Below are 24,032 nucleotides of genomic sequence, written 5' to 3' on the forward strand. Positions count from 1 at the left end.
TGGCGACCTGCTTAATGACCACAACTTATAACTGTAATTCCAGGCTCAATTATGGTCTTAAGTTGAGGACTCTCTATAATATTATCATTGAGGCAATATTGTGCTACAAAACAGTGGTGATGTTTGCCTTGCTTTTATTATTGTTTATATCCCATTTTTCCAAACAAATGTTCACAGTAACTTAATAGAAAAACAAAATATACTGCTCAAAAAATAAAGGGAACACTTAAACAACACAATGTATTGTATTTAATAGTAGGATGTCTTGTGTTCCCTTTATTTTTTTTAGCAGTATATAATAAATACATGTTACCAAATATAAATATATCTACACACAGAGGCAGAAAAGTACAGCATATTATAAATCAGCATGGGGGAGAAGACATTTTTAAAAAGACAAAGGTGAACAACCAAATGCTTTGTATGAGTACAAGATGCTGGTTCCCAACAATTAAAGCCTATACAATCAGCAACATTACCATGTACAAATAATCAGATGCTGGCCAGAGAGCTTAGAAATGTTTAAATAACTTACTTCATTAAATGGAACATTGAAATAAATACACCAACAAATCCACGTCAGTTTTATCATCTTGGGGGGGAAACCCTCAAAATTAGCTTGGATGCTTTTAATTCAGAAGAAAAACCCAAGATTCTGCCCGCATCCTGCTTTCAAACTGAAGATGATTTGTAGTGAAGTGCTGAGGCTCAAAGAAAGCAAGAGTAGGGTAAGAAACCTGGATTCCTGGCTTGGCTACAAATGCCAAGGAATTTGTAGTCTGGGCTCGTATGTGGTACAAAGGTTTATATATAACTATGGCGTACACTGTATAACAAACCACCTTTAGGGTTTGTTTAAAAGGCTAAGTCAAAAGCCACAGCAGTTAAGTTTGTAGAATACTTAACGCGGAAGGAAGCGAGCCATATCATGGTTTAATGCATTGAGGGACGTATGTCAGTCTCAATCCTCTTGTCTAATAATTCTGTTGAAATGCTAGAGAATGTAAATGGTATGAGGCTGTAACTAATTGGCAAGACTCTACTTACACTAGAAAGCTCAGATTTAGTACACAGGTCACTTGGTATGTGTGGTGTGTTTTTTAGAAAATGATAGAAGAAAAATCCATTAAAGAGCAGGACATATTGACTATATAAGTTTCACAGCCTTTGACAATGGATTTTTGGGAGTGTAAAAACTGGGCAAGTCAGTTTTGGTCAGTTTAGTCCCAGGCATAGTTTGAGGTGGAAAAAAGGAAATAAATTTTGACAAATAAGTATTTGTCAATCTGATATTTTAGAATCAGGATTGGAGAACCACTAAAAAAAAAGAGACTAAAAAAAATGAAATCAGAAATGTAACTGTATGAAACTGTATGAACTGCATCTTTAAGACAGTGTTTCTCAACTTTGGTAGCCTTAAGATGCATGACGGAATTGTGGGAGTTGAAGTCCATACATCTTAAAAGTTTCCACAGTTGAGAAACATGAGTAAGTGAATGCAATGCTGACTGGAGAATTTCTCTGGTTTGCTGGATTATACCAAGATTCAAGTTGCTTATATACAGATCATAAGATGAAGCAATAGTTTGCTTTTCAACCCTTCACTGTTAAGAGAAATCCTGATTCATGAGTTTGCTAGATGTTAACAAGAAAGCTACACAATGAGGCAAGTCTCTTCATCTGTGGCCTTTGGTTGAGGGGGCTTTTGCACATTGTAGTATGCGGACCAGGCAGCCTTCATGATCCACTCTTCGTAGTACTGGGTTGATGTGAAAACCCCTGGACGAATTAGGGTTCCACATCCATTTCCAAAGCTGGAAATTCCGGCCAAGAACCACACCCCATTGTGGCTGCAAACCAAGGGGTCTCCGATGCTTACCTAGAGATTCAAGATTAGAAAGATTACCATCTCTAGCCAACAAGAACCAAAATGGGAAGCTGTGGGGCAACATTTTCAAATCATAAGGCAGAGATAATGCAGGCAGAAATAAGTAATGCTATTTGGGTTATCTGAATATTGATTCTAGAAAACACAATAGCAGTAGGTGCAAATCATAATTCAGTTGTCCTTTATTAAAGGACAAATATAGTCTCTACTTACAATGTTCAAAAAAATCTAAGTCTGTGTAAAATAAGAGTTGGAATCATTTATTCTGCTTTATTCTGTGGTATTTTTTCAATTTTCCAAAATAACCTACTGGTATCCCCTGGTGGTCTCCCACCAGTCATCTAATTAGGTCCAACCCTGTTTATCTTACATGCCTAGATAAGATCAGCTAGATGCTATTTTGCTTAAGAGCCCCATTAATGGTACTATCTACAACAGTACCTCTGCAGTGTCTTTTATATGGGACAAAATGGATGAAAATTCCTAGGTTGCATTTTGAGTTTCATTGGCTTAAATGAGGAAAAGATCTGAGACAGAACGTCTGGGTTTCATTTCCAATCAACATAAAGAACTGCATATTGGATTAAAGCTAGGAAACAGCCAAAGAAACCACTTGTTTGTTGGCTTATGGCTTATGGCACTTTGGATTGTAGGTTGTTGTTTCTGTTCATCAAAAAGATGTGCATGAACTGACAATTGAAACTGTGAGTAGGGGAATGAGAGAAATTTTAGGCAGGGGTACTTGACAAACAAAAAATAAAAAGCACTTTGAAATGTAAAGCTGGTCACAGCCTTAGAACAACCCTGTATTGAATATTTCAGCACCACAGATGATGGACAGCTCCATTTCGGAAAAAATGATTTTTGCTTTATCTCTTGGGGAACATCAGTGCTTCAGTTAATAATATTTAACTAATCAACGTTTGGGGTGCCTTTTTACTGTGGCAAGGAATTCTAATTTCCCGGGAGTTAGGAAATAGTCTACCTACCCCAAGCAGGGTCAATTTGCATAAAAAAGTTCCCACAAATGTTTAAGTGCACCATTCTCAACATAATTTATCTCTGAAACTTCTAACAAAACAGGCCACGTTTAAATCAAGTGCCAAATTTTTAAAACATACGAGCATCCAAATCAAATATATTTGTTCCTTTCATTTTTTCAGGGAGAATCCAGAATTCCCAAGTCCCCCCCCCCAAAAAAAAGAAAGAGCCCAGGGTTTGCATGAATTCCATCGTCTGGCATTGTGCTGCTTGTAACCAGTGTTTGTGAGAGTGGCCAAGGTGAAGATCCTCATTATGATTCCATTGATTCTCAGCCACAGCATCTGACGAAAACTTTATTCTGGTGGTGGTGTCTTAGTACATAGTACACACCACAACAGCTGCTGTATCACTGGCTAATCCCAGAGTACTCCTGAATTCACTTTAATAGAAGAAAAACAAATTTCACTCTGAGGAGAAATTTAGAATTTTAGGATTCAAGGGAAATTCAAATTCAAAATTCTGTACAGGCTGCACTGAAGCAAGCATTTCTGTTTCTTATTCAATGGAATCCATGGAGGAGGAGGAGGAGGAGGAGGAAACAGTAAAAACCACTGGTGTCTAGCAAGAAATGGGGTGCAGAAGGGACCCATGAGGGCCCAGACAAGCTGTTTCTTACTTTAAGAAGGGACTGAAAGTAAGAAACAGCTTGGCTGGGGCCCTCATTCACTCCCTTTTCGCAGAAAATCAGCTCAACACTCAGGTAGACGTGCGTATGTTACCAAATCTGTCAAAACGTGCCACTGTTGGGAAACGTGAAAAGACCTAAAGTAGTTTTTTTTATTGCATTAAAGCTGTTAATGAATGAAGTCATACAAGAAAAAAAAACCTGGACAATTCAGTTTTAAAGAGATAATGCAGCTCCCATTTTTTCACTTATGTCATTTATGATCATGTCTAAGTTGAGACAGGGACGTCATGGCTCAGTGGGTTAGGACGCTGAGCTTGTCGATCAGAAGGTCGACAGTTTGGCGGGTCGAATCCCGAGTGCCGCGTAACAGAGTGAGCGCCTGTTACTCGTCCCAGCTTCTGCCCGCCTAGCAGTTCGAAAGCACGTAAAAATGCAAGTAGAAAAATAGGGACCACTACGGTGGGAAGGTAACAGCGTTCCGTGCGCCTTTGGCGTCTAGTCATGCCGGCCACATGACCATGGAGACGTCCTCGGACAAGCGCTGGCTCTTCAGCTTTGAAACGGAGATGAGCACCGGCCCCTAGAGTTGGAAATGACTAGCACGCATGTGCGGGGGAACTTTTACCTTTACCTTTTTAAGTTGAGACAGGGCAATTCCTTACCTCACAAAGCATGCTTCTGTTATGTGGTGTAGCACAGATCATCTCAGGTATGATGGAAGTTTTATGCCCAGGATCATTGGTCGCATTGTAGCGGCAGTTGCAATTCTTTGGACCAAGGATTTTCACCTCCACACTTTGCAGAGGACCTGCCTTCCCATGGTCATCTGGATAAAGAAGGAACAGTATGGTTGAATAGCGGGAGTAATTCTACACGAGCAGCGTGGTGGCCTAGAGGTGGAGCTCTTCCCTCACAATCAGGAGGCTGTGATTGTGAGGGAAGATATCTCTCTCTCTGGGTGCAAAGAGTGAAAAACATCTGCTGTCAGCTCTGCATAGGTGTCAGGAAGGGCATCCAGCCATTAAACACTCAGCTCCATTCAGTTGCCCCAACTCCACCCCAATGCAAGGGATTAGGTAAAAGGTAAAGGTTCCCCCGCACATGCGTGCTAGTCGTTTCCGACTAGGGGCCGGTGCTCATCTCTGTTTCAAAGCCGAAGAGCCAGCGCTTGTCCGAGGACGTCTCCGTGGTCATGTGGCCGGCATGACTAGACGCCAAAGGCGCACGGAACGCTGTTACCTTCCCACCGTAGTGGTCCCTATTTTTCTACTTGCATTTTTACGTGCTTTCGAACTGCTAGGTTGGCAGAAGCTGGGACGAGTAACAGGCGCTCACTCTGCTACACGGCACTCAGGATTCGACCCGCCAAACTGCCGACCTTCTGATCGACAAGCTCAGCGTCCTACCCCACTGAGCCACCGCGTGCAAGGGATTACAGGGTCATTAAAAGAAAAGAAAAAGGGGGGGGAAGTAATGCTAAATCTCTCTTCTCCTTCCCCTGCAAAGCACCACAGATCTCTTCAACATTAGGCAGCATCCTGAGTTGTGAGCAACCTCTCTTTTCTCCACATCCTCTATCTGCATGAGTTGGCAGAGTACAAATTCTATTAAACGCCTATCCTAGATGAAAAATCCATCCCCCTCTCCCATCATGCTGATCTACAACCTACCAATTCTCCGCCCACGGGTCCAGCAAGTAGAGCCAAAGGGGAACTGGTGGGCAGCGTATGGAGCACAAATGGCCCAGATGCTGTCGTTGAACACCACAGGTTGCGCCAGTGTGACTACTGCAATGTCATAACCTTCCATCATGTCAACGTAGAGACCGTGTAGCTCAATATTTTGAACAGTTCTCTTCTCTTGCCACGTTTGATTCCCTCCTTCCAGCTGCTCTCCCAGAAATACCTCCCAGCCTTCCGTTTCCTGGCGCCTGGAAAACATGACGCAGAAGGGGGAAAAAATGATGCCCAAGAAAAACAAGAAAGGAAGTCTGTGCAATTAGGTTGGATTGAATACAGATGGTCCTCAATTTATGACAATTGGGACTGGAGCTTCTATCACTAAACAATGGAGACATTAAGTGAATCACATCCAACTTTAGAACCTTTTTTGCCACAGTCCTTAAGTGAGTATAGGAATAGAATAGAATAGAATAGAATAATAGAATAGAATAGAATAGAATAGAATAGAATAGAATAGAATAGAATAGAATAGAATAGAATAGAATAGAATAGAATCAGAGTTGGAAGGGACCTTGGAGGTCTTCTGGTCCAACCCCCTGCTCAGGTAGGAAGCCCTATACCAGGGGTAGGCAACCTCGGCTCTTTTATGACTCATGGACTTCAACTCCCAGAATTCTGGGAGTTGAAGTCCATGAGTCATAAAAGAGCCGAGGTTGCCTACCCCTGCCCTATACCATTTCAGACAAATGTTTCTCCAATTTCTTCTTAAAAACTTTCAGTGTTGGAGCATTCACAACTTCTGGAGACAAGTCATTCCACTGATTAATTGTTCTAACTGATTAGTTTCCATCCGTTGCTTCTTACTCTGCCTTCAGGTGCTTTGGAGAATAGCTTGACTCCCTCTTCTTTGTGGCAGCCCCTGAGATTTGGAACACTGCTATCATGTCCCCCCTTGTCCTTCTCTTCATTAGACTAGACATTCCCAATTCCAGCAACCGTTCCTTATGTTTTAGCCTCCAGTCCCCTGATCATCTTTGTTGCTCTTCTCTGTACTCTTTTTACAGTCTCAACATCTTTTTTACATTGTGGTGACCAAAACTGGATGCAATATTCCAAGTGTGGCCTTACCAAGGCATTGCAAAGTGGTATTAACACTTTACGTGATCTTGATTCTATCCTTTTCTTAATGCAGCCTAGCTCTGTGTGGGCTTTTTTGGCAGCTGGAGCACACTGCTGGCTCATAGTTAAGTGATTGTCCACTAGGACTCCAAGATCCCTCTCACAGTCACTACTATTGAGCATACGGTATGGTACCACCTATATGTGGTTGTTAAGTGAATCATGCATCTGTTGACAAATTTGGCTTCCCCCATTGAGTTTGTTTGCTGGAAGCCCATGGAAAGGTCACAAATGGTGATCCCATGATTCTAGGATCCTGCAGTCCTTGTAACTACATGCTGGTTGCCAAGTGCCCAAATTTTGATCATGTAATCATGGGGACATTGCAATGATCATGAGTAGGAGGCCAGGTCATGTCACATTTTTCAGCACCATTGTAACTTGGACGGTCATTCATTAAACAAATGGTCGTAAGTCAAGAATTATCTGTAATAATTATCTGCAGTTTGGGGGGGTTGACTTAATATAAAGAGGGAGGTTTCCAGATGTCCTGATTTTTGTAAAGTCAGGCCAAAAATTCTGGGAGTTGGGATTCTACCATAGTCAGTTTGGTCTAGCGATTAAGGCACCAAGCTAGAAATCGGGAGATGGTGAATTCTAGTCCTGCCTTAGCCATGAAAGCCAGCTGGGTCACTTTGAGCCTGTCATTCTCTCTTAGCCCAGCCCACCTCACAGGATTGTTGCTGGGGACAAGTAGGAGAGTGAAGACATGTTGAATGTATTTGCCACCTTGAGTTATTTGTAAAAATAATAAAAGGCAGGATACAAATAAATAGTCACCATCCATGGCTGAGGCTTGGTGCCAGATTCATTCATCTTTACGATACAGAGCAATGAATGGGTCAGCTTAGCTAAGCTTGAGAACATTCAAAGGACACCATTAGTTGAAAAGAAGTTCTCAGATCTAACCCAAAGTCAGTGAGATGAATGTGGATATCGACCAATGGGCTTCTTCTCTACTCAGAGGCTGCCTGACAACTACTCACCCAATGAAGCACTGGGCAGCAGTCAGAATCCGGTCTTCACCAATTAAAGTGCCTCCACAGACATGCTGCCCTTGATGCCGTAGGCTTGTATACCAAGGCCATGGTTTGTTCTCCTGTTTCAGGACCCCACAGCCTGGAGATCAATAAAGAACACAGGTAGTCCTCAGCTTATGTCCACAATTCAGCCCAGAAGTTCTGTTGCTAAGCAATACAGATGTTAAGTGGGTTTGGCCTCATTTTATGGCCTTTCTTGCTACAGTTGTTAAGGGAATGACTGCAGTTCTTCAGTTAGCAACCCTGTTCTTAAGTGAATCTGGCTTCCTCATTGACTTTGCTTGTCAATGTTTGCTTTGCACGCAGTGACCCTTGGGACACGGCAACCATCACAAGTTCTTGCCAGTTGCCAAGTGTCCAAAATGTGATCTTGTGGCCATGGGGATGTTGCAATGGTCATAAGTGCGAAAAATGGTCGTAGGTCACTTTTTCAATGCCACTGTAACTACAAATGGGCGTAAAATGAGGACCACCTGTAACATAAGGTGCCACTTCATCTTATGTCCCCAAAGATAACTATCTCCATCAGCACCTCTTCCATGTTGCAGGGGTGTGCCAGTCATGAACCTCAAACACCCCCAAGCAACGCAGCCTGGTGACACTGAAGATTTTCACAGTGTAGGGAAGGGGACAATAAAATAGGAAGCAAAAGAGGCCCATTGAGCCACTGTGAAAGGGAAAACATTTTTCTAGTTTCCAACCCACACACATATCCAAAATTTTACTATTCCACACTGAAGAAGCTATTACACATTCCCCAGGATGTGGCCTTTGGATGCCTAGATGAATAAGGTAAAGGTAAAGGTTCCCCCGTTTCTGACTCTAGGGGCCGGTGCTCATCTCCGTTTCAAAGCCGAAGAGCCAGCGCTTGTCCGAGGACGTCTCCGTGGTCATGTGGCTGGCATGACTAGACGCCAAAGGCGCACGGAACGCTGTTACCTTCCCACCGTAGTGGTCCCTATTTTTCTACTTGCATTTTTACGTGCTTTCGAACTGCTAGGTTGGCAGAAGCTGGGACGAGTAACAGGCACTCACTCTGTTACACGGCACTCGGGATTCGACCCGCCAAACTGCCGATCTTCTGATCGACAAGCTCAGCGTCCTAACCCACTGAGCCACCACATATAATTCCCATCACAAAAAAGGTGCTGATGAGAGCAACCAGCTTTAAACGGCGATAGGCCAGATAAGAAGCAATGTTCTGATGAGAATCCTGTGGCCTTCCAAATGTGATCCCAGGCAACATCGTCAGTAGGGGTGGAGATTATAGTTCAATGTAAGAAGGGCTATCGATCCTTCACTAAATGGGTCTTAAATTAAGATTAGCATGTAGACCAGTGTTTCTCAACCTTGGCAACCTCAAGATGTGTGGACTTCAATTCCCAGAATTCTTAAGGATATTCTGGGAGTTGAAGTCCATATCTTAAAATTACTATGGTTGAGAAATGCTGCTTTATAAGGTGACAGCCATTACACAGAACTGGTGACTAGTTGGAGCAGTGTTTCTCAACCTTTAGCAATTTTAAGAAATCTGGACTTCAACATGGGCTGGCTGGAGAATTCTGGGAGTTGGAGTTCACACATCTTCAGGTTGCCAAGGCGAGCACTGTTGATTCTGCTTTGGGCTGATAGCTGATATTTATTGCAAAAGCAAAACTTGCAGATCTTTGGTTTAAGCATTGGCAATGCAAACAGACTTAGAAGCTTATCCGGCACCCACAGCTGACTTAAATTAAGACCTTTCCTATTCTGAAAAAAAAAGAGAGGCTGAACTGAAACTGGATCAGAAGGCAAAGATGGAGCAGTATGGAATGTCCCCAGAATCCTGAAGCAAGGCTTTGGACAGATGGGTTGTCAATGAAGGTATTCACAGAAGTGAGATGCGAAGATGCCTACCTCTGCACATGTAACTGTCAGTGGTGTTGGGAATGGGCTCAATCTGATGGGCAAAGGAGGCGCCTTCAACATGATGCTGGATCCAATTGGCGTAGGCTCTCGTGTCCGTCAAGAGGGTGGGACCGTAGAATTGGGTACAACTCAGCGAGGAACTCATGACCCCAGCCTGGAACCATCTGCCATTCTCCAGGCAAACCAGCGGGCCGCCTGAGTCGCCCTAGGGTGGAAAGAGAGATTATCTGCATTTTCTCTGCATGGACGGTGGTGTATCACCCCATCCCTTCCTTTGCTTGCAGGTTCTCTTACTCCATGATCCACCAGTGGGAGCTAATGGCAAGGAGATGTGTCCCGCTGCTAAATTAGAAACCTCTCCAGCCTCGGATGGGCAACAAAATTAAGCCGAGGGCATGGAGCAGATGAAGGAAAGGAACTAGAGATGGGAACCAGCGAAAAGAGTGAGAGTTGTGAATTCATGGATGTAAAACCAACCAGCAGAACTGAGAAATCTTGTTAGTCTTTTAGTCTTAATCATAGAAATGCACAGCTGGAAGGGACCTTGGAGGTCTTCTAGTCCAAACTTCTCTTGACAACCTCCAGCGATGGAGCATCCTCAACTCCAGAAGGCAAGGTGTTCTATTGATTAATCATTCTCACTCTTAGGAAATTCCTTCTTATTTTCAGGTTCGATCTCCTCTGTGAGCTTCCACCCATTGCTTCTTGTCCTACCCTCAGGTGCTTTGGAGAACAAATCCATACCCTCTTTCCTGTGTCATCCCTTCAAGTGTTGGAAGTCGGCTGTCATCTCTCCCTCTTTGTTCGTGAGGCTAAGCGTATCATCTAGCTCCTTTAGCCGTTCATCTTACGATTTAGCCTCCGGAGCTCTTATCATCTTTTGATGTTCTTCTCTACTCTTTCTAAGGCTTCAGCGTCTTTTTTGGGGTGTGTGTGTGTGTTTTTTAGTCTTAGCTTTAGGTTTAGGCTTAGAGATTTTGGATAGATTTGTAAATATACCTACAGTTTCAAAAGTTGAGGTGCATCTCCCCTGTTTTGTATCCTCAAAAGAATTTCCAGTTTGGAGAAATGGAAAGCCAAAGCAATAGCAAAGGTCAAGAAAATGATGTCCTGGAAGCCAACATCAACCAAAATCAGAGGTTGCAGGTTTCTGTAAGGTTCACACACGAAGGATGTGAAAATGGGGTGGGGCTTTGAGGGCCAGTGGTGGCCACCTTCTTGACTTTCTTAAGGGGTCAAGCTGTTCTCCAAAGCACAGGAAGGCAGGACAAGAAGCAATGGATGGAAATTAATCAGGGAAGCAACGTAAAACTAAGGAGAAATTTCCTGATAGTGAGAACAATTTATCAGTGGAATGGCTTGCCTTCAGAAGTTGTGGGGATGCTTCATCACTTGAAGTTCTCAAGAAGAGACTGGACAGCCATTTTTCCGGAATAGTATAGGGTCTCCTGCCTCGAGCAGGGTGTTGGACTAGAAGATCTCCAAAGTCCCTTCCAACCTTGTTGTTCTGTTATATGGGGCTAGACTGAATGTATCTCAAGTTATACATAAGACTGTCTGCTGAATTCTGTGCCAGCCAGAAAAAAAAATGGAGGGAAAAGAGGGAATTGTACTTCCTGAAATGTCTTCTAGCCTCTGGATTTGAAGATTCCCTCAAGCATTGCTGCAGACTCCCAAGCTTAGAACTAGAGGTCTAGAAACATTCTTGCTTTAAAATTAACAATTTTAAATTGTGTACAATTCTTCTCCATCAAAGGTAAATTTAAAGTTATTTAAATTTAGTAGCTGGAACATTGGGGTTAAACGGTGAGCCAGAACAGACAATTGTAGTTGATAGATTGGAGTGGGCTGGCTCCTGTATGAGGTAATTGTGCTGTGATTGGTAGCGCTGGGTGTGGAGGGGCAGTTTCTCTTTTTCCCCCACCTTTTTCTTCTGTGTGCCTTACATGCTCTGTGATTTACCTCATGATGCTCTTGTTTGTCTAACTATCTTGTCTGCGGTAAATATAGATGTAAAATATATTTATTTATATAAAACTACAAGTTTGCATCGGTGTCTCTGAATTCATTTGGACACCTGCTATGCAATTCCCTGACAGGTCAGCAGGGTTAGTCTTAGAAATTCTGTTTCTAACACCACCAATAGCAAACTAAGTACAGTCACCATGTGCTTTACTGCTCAACTATATTACTGTAACAGGAAACAGGAAACTACTTAGGAAAAAAGAGCATAGAGTATATACCACAGATCCAAACTTGTAAATACTGCCACCTACTGGCGAATGTTTCTGTAGTTGTTGCAATACAAAATGTATTCCAACTTGTATTCCAACAGTTAGGAAGTGGCCAGACAAATGCATGCTTCTTTGCAGGTTGTAATGTTTGACTAACCTTACAAGGTCCTCTCTTGCGGTCAGGAGTCAGGGCGCAGACCATGCCAGGCAAGGCAGGGCTGATGATCCGCCTGTTGCGCAGATTGCTGTAAATGCAGTTGCAGGTGTCGATGGTCAAGAGGTCCATGGTTATTTCTTGGAGGGGCATGGGGTCTGGCAGATGGACTGGAAGACAAGAAGGAACGAGGTTAAACCTGCAGAAATGGTAGCCCTAAGCACAACACTTTGCATTTAGGTAGCCCTAAACACAACACATGCATGCACACATTCCAGATACACTCAAGCATGCACATACAAACACTACTATGCTTGCACATACATATTCATTCTCTTGTCTCTAGTACAGGTAGTCCTTAACTTATGACCACAACTGAGCCCAAAATTTCTGTTGCTAAGCAAGACATTTTGTGACTTTTCTTGTCACAGCTGTAAAGTGAATCACTGCAGTTGTTAAATTAGTAACATAATTGTTAAGTGAATCTGGCTTCCCCATTAATTTTGCTGGTCAGAAAGTCACAAAAGGTGATCAAATGACCCCAGGACAGTGCAACCATCATAAATATGAGTCAGTTGCCAAGCACCTGAATTTTGATCACATGACCATGGGGATATTGCAACGATCATGTAAAAAGCAGTCATAAGTCACTTTTTTTTAGTGCCGTTGTAACTTCAAACGGTCACTAAATGAACTCTTATAAGTTGAGGACTACCTGTAGTTTCTCAGACAAGATACTGTCCTGTTCCACCTCCACTTCACTTCAGCTTGGCTTCAGCCCCAGTTTCTTCCTGTTTCTCTATGGGGCTGTATCCATTGCCACTAATCCCATCACTTCTATGGATCCTGGCTTCTAATCCCCTAGGGACCGCCTCTTTCTCAGTATGCTGGTTTCTCCCCACAGAGGGGAGAAAAGAATGCAACCAGCATGATGATGATGGCCTGTGATAGTTTTATCCATACTTAACATATCCACGACCCACCTAAAGCAGTTTTCCCCAGCTTCTGGGCCATGGCCCATACTACCAGGCCTTGACCCATTCGGAACCGGGCTGCAGAAGTGGAGAGCGAGCGCGCTCACACATCCCCACTTGCGCAAGCAGTGGCCGAACGTGTGCACGTGTGTTCCATTTGCGTGAGCGGAAGCTGCATGTGCCTGCTGCTCATTCAAATGGACCTGCGCGTGCCTGCATTTGCCTATTGCTCGCATGGAACCATCCCCTCTCCCCCGCCTCCCCCCCCCCGCCAATCCACAAAGCTGGGAAGGTTGGGAAACTCTGCCCTAAAGCCTCTCCTTATAAATAAGAAAGTCCAGACCCTTCATTTTTTAAAAAAGACAAAGCTGTATTTTACAGATCCCTTGAGCTAGATATAAAGACCCACCAGGCCTCTCCCCTCTAACCCAGAGGTCCCCAACCTTTTGGGCACCAAGGACCGGTTACATGGAGAGAGGTTTTTCCGTGGACCGGAGGCTGCGTGGTTTTGTGTGCTGCCTGCAACCTGCGGATGGGGCTTTGCTTGTTTGCTTGTTTGTTGCTGGCATGCCGCGCCTGGTACCGGTCCACAGACTAGGAGTTGGGGGACCCCTGCTCTAACCTTTTATATTTACCATTGGCATTGACGTCTCCCCAGCCAGTCAGCCAGCACTGGGTCCCAAAGGCAAAACGGTGATCGGCATAGGGCAGGCAGATGGGCGCGATGACTCTGGAGAAGCGCACAGGCTTGGCCAGGTGCACCAGAGCGATGTCATGACCTGTCTCGTAGCTGGTGTAGTTTTCGTGAGGGATAACCATGGAGACATTCCGTTTTGTCCCTCTGCCCCTCCGGCCCATCAGCTTCAGGCTTCCCAAGATCACGTTCCAGTGCTTCACATGGATTTCTTTCCCAATCCTGGAATAAAACAGCATCCATATAAGAGAGCTCTAATTCCCTCCAAACATCTGCCGTCTTGTGCCACTTTGATGTGCCAGACCAAAATTCCCATCATTTACAGCCGGTATACAGTAAATGGCTGAGGTTGGTTAAACAAAGGGCTCCAGTGGGAGGCACCAGGTTGAAGAAAGTGTGCCCTGAGGTAAATGACAGGGGTTTGCAATGAATTGATAGAAAAAAGTTGATCACTTTTAGTAAAGACAGATGGAACAGTCCTGAAATGTCTGTTAATTACAGCTAGTCCTCGACTTACAACCATTTGTTTAGTGACTGTTTGAAATTACAGTGGCACTGGAAAAAGTGACTTCTGACCCTTTTTCCACATTTAACGATCGTTGTAGCATCCCCATCATCACATGATCAAAATCCAGAAACTTGGTACCTGACTCATATTTATGACAATTGCCGTGTCCGGGAGTCATGTAATTGCCTTTTGTGACCTTCTGACAAGCTATCAATGGGGAAGCCAGATTCACTTAACAACCACGCTATTAACGTAAGAACTACAGTGATTCACTTAACAATTGTGGCAAGAAAGGTCATAAAATGGGGCAAAACTCACTTAACCGTCTTGCTTAGCAACAGAACCTTTGAGCTCAATTGTGGTTGTAAGTTGAGGACTACCTGTATTGATTTCATTCAGACACACCTAAACTACCAGTCCCTTGTACCTCCAGGTCGAACTGTCTTTCTGGAGAATTGGTTCCAGAGTAGACAACCCAATGATTTGTTTTGGTATTCAACAGCTACTGGTTCAATTTGATTTGGTTCCATTTGAGTCAATTATTGAATTGTAGACTAGTACAAGCAGAATGCCCTGAGAATAGCTAGATAGATAGTTAGGTAGCTACAGGCAGGCAGACTGGGATAAGGATGCATATCTGTGTGTCTGTCTGTCTGTCTGTCTGTCTGTGTGTGTGCGCTGATGAACAGAATCAATTCTAAGACAAAATTAAAATACATTTAGTAAACAATCTAACTAGCAACTCTAAGTGAGCTCCAGATGTGTAAAGTTATAATGTAGCAGAGTCTAAAATTACATTAAATATGATAATGTGTAAAATTACAACCAAGTGATATAATATCTAACATTTAAACGAATTACAGTTACAGAGAGCGCATTGCCGAAAAGGAAGTCCTTTCGGGGTCCGACCGATCTTTCATGCTGCTGCACCAAAGCCAACTACATACGTCGTAACAAAAGCAGCTTTCTATTGCCAATTAAAATCAAAACAGTCTTCAATGGGGAATGGTGGCCGGAGGAGGTTAAGCCACCAAATAGCCACCAGGAGGTACAAGGAACCTTGTCAGGCTAAGAAGCATATTTAGGGGCATGAAGAAAAGGGTATCTATGTTCACTTACTCGAAAAAGCAATGGGCAGCAGTGACAATCCATTGATCATTAATGAGGCTTCCTCCGCATACATGTTGGCTGCGATATTGGACACTGACTTGCCACCGCCACTCGCCAGGCTGGGCATTCACGCCACCCGCTATCCGTAGAACAGGCTTTTGGACTCCACATGTTAATGCTGGATGGGGAACAGGAAGATTAAAAGGCATCTTTTACAGAGATTATCCAATCTTGTTTTGGTCCCTCGGAGCCACTATTGACTCCTGGCAACGGCCCTAGATGAGACTGCAGTTCTATTGGTAAGGTTTATGGAAGTGGTTTGCCCTTGCCTGCTTCCCAGAGCTGATAGAAAGTGGCTGGCCTGAGTCATCTAGCTGGCATCATGCCTATGGTGGGACTAGAACTCAAGTCTCTTGATTTGTAGCCTGGTGTTTTAACCACCATACCAAACTAGCCGTCACCTGATAGCATTTCTCAACTTTGGCAACTTTATGATGTGTGGACTTCAACTCCCAGAATTCCTCTTTAAAAATATTGAAGCTGTCATCAGCCATCTGGGATTAATAGTGGCATAATCTTGTTCTTCTTTTACTGACTGGTGAAATGTATAGCTTCAGAGTAGGTAACCATCTTTGATGGGATTTTTTTGGGGGGTGGGGGTGGAAATCATGCTTCGTTTATGAAATAGCCCTAATCATATCAATACGATGCAAGACCAATTTTGAAACATTTTCCAATTTAAACACAGAAGCCCGCCCAAATATTGTTTGCAGGTACCTTTCAAACCTAGGATGGAAGGGTCACGTACTAATTCATTTTCAGCCCAGCCTTAATGCTTTATTACTCTACTTTAATGAGAAAAAATTGTGAAATAAAAAAAAAGTATGGCCCATTAATGAACATACCTGGACCTGATGATCCTCTCTGAAGAACTGGTAAAAACAAAAAACAGGGTTGTGAGTGTTAAAATCCTTTCAAAAAAAATAAATCCAGAGTTTATTAAATGCTTACATAAATCCCCTTTGCTACCAAGCAGACATTTAAAGTTACATATAACTAAGATAAAGTATCAACAATTAGAAATGAATCCACAAACACCCTCAGCTTCGCTGGAGAATTTCTATTGGCTATAAGTGGATTTATTTGATAGTGAAGAATTGCCTTTGAGATAAATGGAGATGTTTGTTCTGGGTTATCTCTGCAGTTGTGTGACTTCAGACATATTAGTCATGCCTGATTCAGTTCAAAGGGGCTACTCAAAGAGGCAATTTCCAGTTAACTTGCAACAGTTAACAAATACAAGGGGCTTCCAACTCACTCCTTGAAGGATCTCCCCCTCATTTCCACACAAAGAACTGATGAGAAATTTTGGCCACAAATATTTGAACTGGCCTCTTTTTCGCACCCGTGTCACGAACATTGTCATGTGATCAGCAGTAGTTGGTAAGTACAGGAAATCCTCGGCCTATATAGCCATAACTGAGCTCAACATTTCCATTGCTAAGCAAGGCAGTTGCTAAGGGAGCTTTGCCTCATTTTATGACCATTCTTGCCACAGCTGTTAAGTGAATCATTGCAATAGTTAAATTAGTAACATGGTTGTTAAGTGACTCATTGGCTCTGCTTGTCAGAAGGTCGCAAAAAGTGATCAGCTGACCCCAGGATACTGCAACCGTCGCAACTACCTGCCAGTTTTGCCAAGCATCCGAAGTTGGATCGTGTGACCATGAGGATGCTCCAATGGTTGGAAGTGTGAAAAATGCACCTAGGTCACTTTTTTCAGTGCCATCGTAACTTTGAATGGCCACTAAATGAATGGCTGTAAGTCGAGGACTACCTGCAGCAAGATGGATCGTTTCTGCTTAGAAGATGTAAACTGCTAATTCCTGCCAATTGCCATTAAGAGCCTCAGTAATTATTGAAAGTTAAGTAGGATGAATTCTGGTTACTATGTAGAAGGGAAACCAGGCCAGATCTTTACCAATCTGCTCCATCATTTTATACATCCTAGAGACCAACCAGATGCCCTCTAAAGCAATGTTTCTCAACCGTGGCAGCTTGAAGATGTGTGGACTTCAACTCCCAGAATTCCCCAGCCAGCTGGCTGGGGAATTCTGGGAGTTGAAGTCCACACATCTTCAAGCTGCCACGGTTGAGAAACACTGCTCTAAAAGCACAACTTCTGGGTAATGCTCTGCTCTCCAGATTTGCAAATTTAAATTCAGCCCTTCTCTCCTGCTGACCTCTGCTCAACTCTGCCTCAATAAAGTCTATTTGCTCTGGAACTTTCTAATATATCAAGTCTATTCAGCTGAAGTTAGATGTATATTTTGTTCGTTGACCAGGAGCTATCCAGGCACTCTGAAATCCTGAAATCCAGATGAAACACTAAAAATACAGGCTGGTGTGGCTTTGTCTGTCAACGGAGAATTCTTCCCCCTTTCTCAACATGGGACACACCAGCCACCTTGACTAAGAGCTTTAGTACGAGCTAAGATAAACTCCTGGTAGGTGTAACGCTTGCAAACCATGACTTAATCCTTTTTATCCAGAAGCCTGCTGCCTGAAGCAAGATTTTACGGAGGCAAGATTATCCCTGAAAGAAGAAATGGGGATCGCACTTCAGGGTCCACATGCACCTTGCCTTTCAGCATTCTAAGATGGCGGCGCCTGGAATGGCTGCGGTTGCATTGGCTCTTGAAGACGAATAGTTTTGGGAGGGATAGTAAGGGCTATAAGCCACATGATCAGGAAGATTTTAATGTGTTTGAGCAACATGGTGGAACTAAGGTAACATACGACATACGACCGACAATCTTTGCTGGCCTGGCGAGTTTCTAGTTGTTTTGGAACTGTTGGTGAGACCGTTAAAAGTCGTTGGCGCTGTTTGAATTTGTTCTGCCAGCAGCAAGATCTGACTGCTGGCCCAGTGATGGATTCTATTGCAAATCAGGGCTGTTTCCAGAGGAGGCAGAGGAGGAGAGGACCTGGAGCTTATGGAGTGAAGGAACTGGATGAGGCTGTCGGCAGGCCCAGAGGAAGAGAGAGAGGCTTTTGGAGGAGTTGGTGGCGGCGGCAGCGTGCTCCAGGGGCGAAAAGAAGCAAGGCCTCTTTAAGGAAAAGGTGGAAGAGTCAGGATCAGAAAAAGGCGAGGTTGTTGGAATACAAGCGAATTTGAGGGCTAATCCACATGGAGCCCCATTTCCATCTGTCCTGTTTGCCATCGTTCACTCCCTAGAGACTAAAATGGACAATGTGAAATTTGAGCGGGCCACGAACAAGGAGTATATATGCAATGAAATTTCATTTTGATGTATGCCGATTGGTGTACATTCAAAGTGACAATAAAGTTATCATCATCATTCATCACCTCGTTCTTTGAATCCCATTCAGTTTATACACTGAGTAAAATCAGCACTACAAGTAGTCCTCGACTTACAACCATTTGTAAGTCCTCGACTTACAATCTTGATTTACCACTTGTTTCGTGACTGTTTGAAGTTACAACGGCACTGGAAACCGGCACTGGAAAAAGTGACTTATGACCATTTTTCACACTTACGACCATTGTAGCATTCCCTGTGGTCATGTGATCAAAATTTAGCTGCTTTGCCCCTGGTGTGTATTTATGATGGTTGCACTGTCCCAGGGTCATGTGATCACCTTTTGCGACTTTTAAAGTCAACAGGGGAAGCCAGATTTGCTTAACAACCACAATTCGCTTAATAACTGCAGTGATTGGCTTAACCACTGTGGCCATAAAAGTTGTAAAATGGAGCAAAACACACACTACTGCCTTGCTTAGCAACAGAACTTTTGAGCTCAATTGTGGTCATAAACTGAGGACTACCTGCATGCAATTCTGAGCTGTTTACATAGATTTCAGTTTTTAACTATATGTATGTGTGGCTGTGTGAGTAAATGAGTGTCTATGTGTGCTTATGGAACCCTCTTGAATATTGTCTGTAAAAAAAAAAGGAAAGCACCCTGAGGGAAATAGCTTTCCTTTAAAGCCAGCCTGTGTTTGGCTAAATTTCTTATTTTCCGGATGTTTTAAAAATAATTAAAAGTTCTCCCCACTGCTAAAAAAGAAAAATCTGAAGTGGTACATATAATTCTCAGGATTTTTCTTTTTCCCTCATTTGTCCCATAGGCCAGGTCCTCCTTAGAATTAAATTGTGGTTCAAAATTGAGAAGAATGTGGGTCAAATGCTGTATTTTCTGATAGGCTTTCTAGACTATGCATAGGGAACAGGTCCAAAAACTCAAGATGGCGGCCGCAACAAAAATCAAGATGGCGGCACCACCCTCTTTATGTATAGAAAGTTATGGCTGCCATCTTGACTTTTGAATTCTCTTGCTTATACCCCTGGGGTCTGTTTACCACCTCTCTTAGGTTTGGCTTGCAGTAGCAGGAAAGGAAGGACCAGGGCAGGGGTAGGCAACCTTGGCTCTTTTATGACACATGGACTTTAGCTCCCAGAATTCCTGAGCCAGCTATGCTGGCTCAGGAATTCTGGGAGTTGAAGTCCATGAGTCATAAAAGAGCCAAGGTTGCCTACCCCTGGACCAGGGATTGTCACTTTAATTTCCCACAATCTCCCAAACCCCCTTCAATGACCACATCCACTAATTGTTGGCAGATTTAAATAACAAGCCAGATTATGAACTCAGGTTTGAGCAACGGCAGTAACTGGATATACAGCATGCGCTAATACAGAATACAAATGAACAAAAGAGCCGGAAAATATGGGAAAGACACAAAAGGTGGGATAAATCTCTTATTTCAATATTTTGTCTGCCCAGCGCTTGTCACGGACGTTTACAAGGGTTGAGAAAGAAAGGGAAACCCCAGAAAAAGATCTATCCTGTTTCTTAGCAATCAAGTGAACAAAACGATAATGTACCAGCACATCAAATCAGGCCTTGATTCAGATCCCACCATTGGTGCCGTTTTCCTAGTCACTCCTCCAAGGGGAGGTCAAAAAAGTCAAAATGGCCTCCACAGCCATGTGGATTGGACTCTAGATAGTAGCGTGGTGTACAGATTGGATCTCAACTTCAGCAACTTTAAGATGTGTGGACTCCAACTCCCAGAATTCCTCAGTCTTCATGTCCACTGATCTGGATTCATCTAATCTCGAGTTTCCCTAATCAGCCAGGATTTAGTTACTCATGACTATCTTTTTGCATGCATTTCTGTGAGTCTCAAACGTGGCTAGAAAGGAATCTGGTTTGGCACTGGAGAACACGTATGTATAAAATCAGCCTTGGTGGAGCAGTGGGCTAATGTCTCCTTAAGTAACACCAGCTGCCTGCAATTAGTGCAGGTTCGAGTCCCACCAGGCTCAAGGTTGACTCAGCCTTCCATCCTTCCGAGGTAGGTAAAATGAGGACCCAGATTGTTGGGGGCAATAAGCTGACTTTGTAATAATGCCGCTTGGGGGAGGGCGAAAGCCCTAATAAGCAAGCATATACATAGAATGAAGGCTATTGCTAAGCACATTGATTTGTGCTTTAGATTGTAAGCCGCCCTGAGTCTTCGGAGAAGGGCGGGATATAAATGGAATTTAAAAAAAATTCCCTGTGTTTTAGGATAGCTGTCTTGTTTTGTAAACAGGACCAACAGTTGCCATCTTGCTGTTTTGATCCCTTCTCCCTCTCACCCTACCCCACCCTGGACATTCTGGCCTTCTGCACAGTCATTGCTCATGGCCAGCCCCTCCCTTGTAAAACCTCTTTGCAATCCTGAGAAAAATCAAATATTGAACTTTGAGATCTGAAATCTGAAAAGATTTCCTGCTCGTGTCTGATAGAATGAAGAATGATGGTGGCAAACAAAACTGGCCTTTTTAAACTAGCGTTTCACAGGTTAAGGGGTTGGAGTTCTGACATTTAAAACAGGTCATGCTGGTCAGTTGGGAAAGAAGATTATAACTCTTACCTTTCCCAACATTGACCTTCTTAGCAAATAAAACTACAACTGTTTGGCTTTCCCACTTCTTCAGATTCCTACCATAAAAGAACTTCAGGGGAAAAGTGGGGAACCTCCCCCTCCCCCCCGTTGCGCCCCCAGGAAGTGAGGGAGGTCAAGATGGAGGTTGTGAATGCACAAGTGAGGGCCCTTTGGGAACTACTTTACATTAGCTGGTAGCTTGTTCTACTGACTGCTTCGGTGTCTCCAAGACACAGAATGTCAGCAAAGATAGCAGGCAAGAATTCAACAGGGGGAGGTTTCCCCAACATAATGTCCTTGCACAAAGAGATTGAGCTAACTAGCTAGATAGATGATGGATGGGTGGATGGATGGGTGGATGGATGCATGGATGCATGGATGGATGGATGGACGGACAGACGGCTAGTTGAAGAGAGAGAGAGAGAGAGGTCACAAAATAACCTCTGCAAACTTATCAAGAACCATAAGTACAAAGAGAAGAATAATGTATCTTCTCCCATTTGCAACATCCCCAGTGGAAGAAACTTTACACTGGGAGTACATGCGTGCTCTCCAGTGCCAAGCCATGTTTTAAGACTCACAGAAATGCATATGAAAAGTTAGTCATAAGTAGCCTGAGCTTGGCTGATTACAGTGGGAAACTGAGAATAGACAAAACTAGATCAATGCTTCTCAACCTTCAAAAATTTAAGACGGGTGCTGGGGAATTCTGGGAGTTGAGAGTCCACCCAGAAGTGGACTCTCAACTCCCAGAGTCCAAGTTTTGCTGGGGTTGAGAAACACTGGTCTAGATCCAATATGTACACTGCACTGTAATCTAGAAGGGTTAACTCCTCTCCAGGATACTCTGGTGTCCTCAGAGCAGCTTTTTGCATTACTGAGCTTCCTGACTCGGAATAACTTTTGTCTGCTAAATTCCTGCCTGTTTGGTAGATTCTGAAGGCACAAAAAGCTTGGTTATTCTTAAAGGCTGCCATTTGTTGCACAAGCATCACCAGCGGTGATCCTGCTTCTTGAAACTTTGGCTTTCCTCCATCATTGCCCCTGCTCTCTTGTGAAACAGTGTGCGTTTCCTGTATAAATTGGAAATATATATTGAAATCGCCTGCTTCTGGGACTAATAAGAGCCCCTGGTTTGCAGAGAGCAAAGGATGCTCATCGTCGCTGCTACATTGGGGAAATTTTTTTACTGATTTCTGCAGATCAGCATGGAGCAGCCAGGATAATAAATGCTGTCTGCTTTGCTTAGACCCCCTTCTTTCACCCTTTTTCCTTTCAAAATGAGCGATGAGGAGATTTTGAACTAAATGGCTCCATGGACACTACTTCCAGACATTATTTAACTTATTCTAAACAAAGATATCACACTGCAGAATCTGACGGATGCTAAATTGTTGTTGGTTGTTCCAGTTTGTCCCAAAGAGGATATGTCGCCTCCAGCTGGGTTTGTTTTTTTTTCTAATACTGAGCACCCCCATTTTTTCAGAAGCAGCCAGAATCAAATGAGATTATGCAACTTTCCAGCCACTTATATTTTTTCGATAAAGTACCGATCGCTTGCATTCTCTCCCTGCTTTTTGTTAATCATTAGCTACACCCCCCTCCGATGCACTTGTGCCATTTCTTAACCCCCATTAAAAAAAACATCTTAAATACTATAAATATTTTTAGTGGGGAGGTTATGGCCCTTAATGGCCCTTATTCCCACCCATTATCCAGCCATGCCTACCATATGGCACATGGTAGAACTCTGTCAACTTACTTATGGCAGATAATATTTGTTTTAGCCAAAGCTGTTGGGTTTGGCTGGCAAATTTGGCTTTGTATTCTGCCGCCACAAAACAGTGTCTGTTGAGGAGGGAGACACTCCATTTAACCACCCAATTACCTCCTTAGTAAACAAACTGCAGATTGTCCAACCGCCAACTGAATCATCTATGCAATAAATTATAAATCAAACTAGCCCTGTATAGCCCAATCCCACACCTAGTTTCACTAACCCTTTTATCCAAGCTTAGTAACTCACCCATAAGAACCAAGGCCAGAATCAGCCCAGTGTTGGCAGATCTTATCTGTCTTGTCATCTTTGCCAGGTTATCTCTTTGCATCTGCTTGTTCTCTGCAGGACTCAAGGTTTATATGTATTCCAGGCATGTTGCAGGAGGAGGATCTCTGGGTTGCTCCGCCCCCCCCACACCTCTTCTTGCTTGCACAATCTGGCATTTTTCGGCATGTGTAAGGCTGTAGCCAAATTAGTCATCTTCCTTCCCCCAGCCACCCCCAAAAGGACTTATGCTTTGCCAGAATATTGACAACAGTGGTCCTGCTGAGTTAGCAGAAGTGTGGGGGGTGGTGGTGGGGGGGGGAGGAATATGAAATTTTGATGGTTCTGTGGCTTCTCCCTTGCCACCTTTTGCTGCTTGCATCTCTTTGGGTTTTACATATGCAGGAGTCCTTTTTCAGGGATACAGACAGAAGTAAGCTTTGCCTCTCCAAGCTTTCAAGGTCCATAATTCCCAGCCACACAGCAGTTGACTCCAGCTCCCCTGAAAAGCAGATCTGTTGTATTTCCAGGCTTCCCATCTTTCCTGAGCAGGGAGGAGTTTTGGATAGATGCAAGGGAAAATCTACAGCTATTTTTGCAGTGTTTCCTCAGATGTCCACGGGAAGAGGTCAAAATGAGCAAGATGGCGGACAAGGCATCGCAATGCCTCTTTGATACTGCATCACGATGCTGCATCTGCTGTCTTGCTCATGTTGATCCCTCTTTATTTCTTTAGGAAAATTTATATAGCCACCTACTTGCTCAGGATGACTTTAGGCAGCTTACGGAAAATAAAAACACAATTCAGGAGGAATTAAAAAATAATAAAATAACCACCCACTCCCCTCAGTGACAACACACACTCATATCGGCCATTTAATGAAAGCTACAATTGTTATAAATATACAAATATAGTAAAGCACAAATATCCACATAGGCACCTTGCTACGATAATTCTGCAGTTACATTCTGCTCCGCAAATGGCCTCA

The 24,032-nt window shown here is 43.5% G+C and overlaps 1 protein-coding gene across 1 annotated transcript; it reads right to left on the reverse strand.

The window, feature by feature from the left end:
• Window positions 1-630: 630 nt before the first annotated feature.
• On the reverse strand, window positions 631-23,107 carry LOC308676900 (serine protease 53-like; the record flags this gene model as incomplete). Its single annotated transcript, XM_081342961.1, has 10 exons — window positions 631-1,879; window positions 4,223-4,386; window positions 5,231-5,490; window positions 7,408-7,540; window positions 9,358-9,574; window positions 11,761-11,927; window positions 13,367-13,647; window positions 15,053-15,221; window positions 15,949-15,975; window positions 23,026-23,107. The coding sequence occupies 10 exons, from the start codon at window positions 23,105-23,107 to the stop codon at window positions 1,655-1,657; spliced, it is 1,725 nt and encodes a 574-aa protein (XP_081199087.1). The 3' UTR covers window positions 631-1,654.
• Window positions 23,108-24,032: the final 925 nt, after the last annotated feature.

Source organism: Vipera berus (genome assembly GCF_964194415.1).
Source record: "Vipera berus genome assembly, chromosome: Z".
Classification (NCBI taxonomy): Eukaryota; Metazoa; Chordata; class Lepidosauria; order Squamata; family Viperidae; genus Vipera; species Vipera berus.